General features: G+C 42.3%; 1 protein-coding gene across 1 annotated transcript; it reads left to right on the top strand.

Moving 5' to 3' along the window:
- The first annotated feature begins 1742 nt into the window (after positions 1–1742).
- On the top strand, positions 1743–2198 carry LOC138337957 (uncharacterized). Its single transcript, XM_069288404.1, has one exon. It carries the CDS (start codon positions 1743–1745, stop codon positions 2196–2198), a length of 456 nt encoding a protein of 151 aa, XP_069144505.1.
- The last annotated feature ends 228 nt before the right edge of the window (positions 2199–2426 follow it).

Raw genomic sequence — 2426 nt, 5'->3', positions numbered from 1 at the left:
TAAGGAGCTTTGTTGGTTTTGCTAGGTATTACCGTCGATTTGTCAAGGGATTCTCTTTGATTGCTTCCCAATTGAAGAACTTGACTAAACAAAATGTTCCATTTTTATGGTCGGACGAATGTGAAGAAAGCTTTTAGAAACTCAAGACCTTGTTGACTACTGCACCAATCCTTACCCTGCCAGTGGAAGGTAAGAATTTCATTGTCTATTGTGATGCATCCTATTTGGGTTTGGATGCAGTGATAATGCAAGAGAAGAACGTAATTGCTTATGCTTCAAGGCAATTAAAGGTGCACGAACGTAACTATGCGACCCATGATTTGGAATTGGCTACGGTAGTGTTTGCCTTAAAGCAATGGAGACACTATCTACATAGAGTTAAGTGTGAAGTATACACAAATCATCGTAGCCTACAGTATGTCTTTACTCAGAGGGATTTGAACTTGAGACAGAGGAGGTGGATGGAACTACTGAAGGATTATGACGTTACCATCTTGTATCATCCAGGAAAGGCTAATGTTGTGGCAGACGCCTTAAATAGAAAGGTAGGGAGCATGGGAAGCCTAGCTCACTTACAAATTTCTAGACGCCCATTGGCTAGAGAGGTTAAGACTCTGGATAACGACTTTATGAGGTTAGAAGTAAATGAGAAGGGAGGATTGTTGGCTTGTGTGGAGGAGAGATCTTCTTTTCTTGACAAGATCAAGGGAAAACAGTTTGATGATGAGACACTAAGCCGAATTTGAGATATGGTGTTGCGAGGAGAGGCTAAAGAAGCAATAATGGATGAGGAAGGTGTTTTGAGGATTAAGAGAAGGGTGTGTGTGCCCCGTGTTGATGATTTGATCCACACTATTCTTACAGAGGCTCATAGTTCCGGATATTCTATACATCCTGCTGCAACAAAGATGTACCGTGACCTAAAGCAACATTTTTGGTGGAGTAGAATGAAGCGCGACATTGTTGATTTTGTTGCCAAATGTCCAAATTGTCAGAAAGTAAAGAATCAACACCAGAGGCCCGGAGGAACTCTTCAGAGAATGCCCATTCCTGATTGGAAAAGGGAGATAATTGCAATGGACTTCGTGGTTGGTCTTCCAAAGACATTGGGGAAGTTTGACTCTATTTGGGTAATCGTTGATAGGTTAACTAAGTCTGCTCACTTCATTCCAGTCAAGGTGACCTACAATGCAGAGAAGTTAGCCAAAATCTATATCTCAGAAATCGTTCGATTGCATGGAGTTCCACTCTCCATCATATCAGATAGAGGTACGCAGTTTGCTTCTAAGTTTTGGAGAACAATGCATGCTGAATTAGGTACTACGTTTGACCTTTGTACTGCATTTCACCCTCAGACCGATGGTCAGTCTGAGCGAACGATTCAAGTGTTGGAGGATATGCTTTGTGCATGTGTGATATAATTTACTGGTCATTGGGATAACTTCTTACCCTTAGCGGAGTTTTCATACAATAATAGCTATCACTCACGTATTGATATGGCTCCATTCGAAGCATTGTATGGGAGGATATGTAGGTCTCCCATTAGTTGGTTTGAAGCATTTGAGGTTAGACCTTGGGGTACTGACCTTTTGAGGGATTCATTGGAGAAAGTGAAATCTATTCAAGAAAAGCTTTTAGCGGCGCAAAGTAGGCAAAAGGAATATGCAGATCAAAAGGTTAGAGACTTGGAGATTATGGAGGGTGAGCATGTCTTGCTGAAGGTTTCGCCCATGAAAGGGGTGATGCGGTTTGGTAAAAGAGGTAAGCTAAGCCCAAGGTATATTGGACCATTTGAAGTACTTAAGCGACTAGGTGAGATGGCTTATGAATTAGCCTTGCCTCCAGGATTGTCAGGAGTGCATCCGGTGTTTCATGTGTCTATGTTGAAAAGATACCATGGGGATGGAAACTACATTATCCGTTGGGATTCAGTTTTGCTTGATGAGAATTTGTCCTATTTGGAGGAGCCTGTTTCTATTTTAGATAGAGAAGTCCGCAAACTGAGGTCAAGGGATATTGCATCCATCAAAGTTCAATGGAAGAATCGACCAGTCGAAGAAGCCACTTGGGAGAAGGAGGCAAATATGCAAGAAAGATACCCACAACTGTTTACAGATTCAGGTACTCCTTTTCGCTCTTGCCTTTTCTTCTTATGGTCATTCGAGGATGAACGATGGGTTAATTGGTATCTATTTTAACGACTTATTTAGTCGTTTTGAGCAGCAGATTCAATTCTGCAAAAACTGTCTTGATCGACGATTACCACGACGGACCATCAGGGGAACGACGGACCGTCGAGGGGGTCTCGTTCAAAAACACTTAGAATTCTGAAATTTGGGTACTGAAATTGACTCTCTGAACTTTGTGACGAAGTTGCAGGACGGACCGTCACAGGCATGACGGGCCGTCACAGACCCTTGTTAAAA

Source organism: Solanum lycopersicum, chromosome 8 (genome assembly GCF_036512215.1).
Source record: "Solanum lycopersicum chromosome 8, SLM_r2.1".
Taxonomy (NCBI): domain Eukaryota; kingdom Viridiplantae; phylum Streptophyta; class Magnoliopsida; order Solanales; family Solanaceae; genus Solanum; species Solanum lycopersicum.
This window is presented reverse-complemented; position numbering and strand designations above follow the sequence as displayed.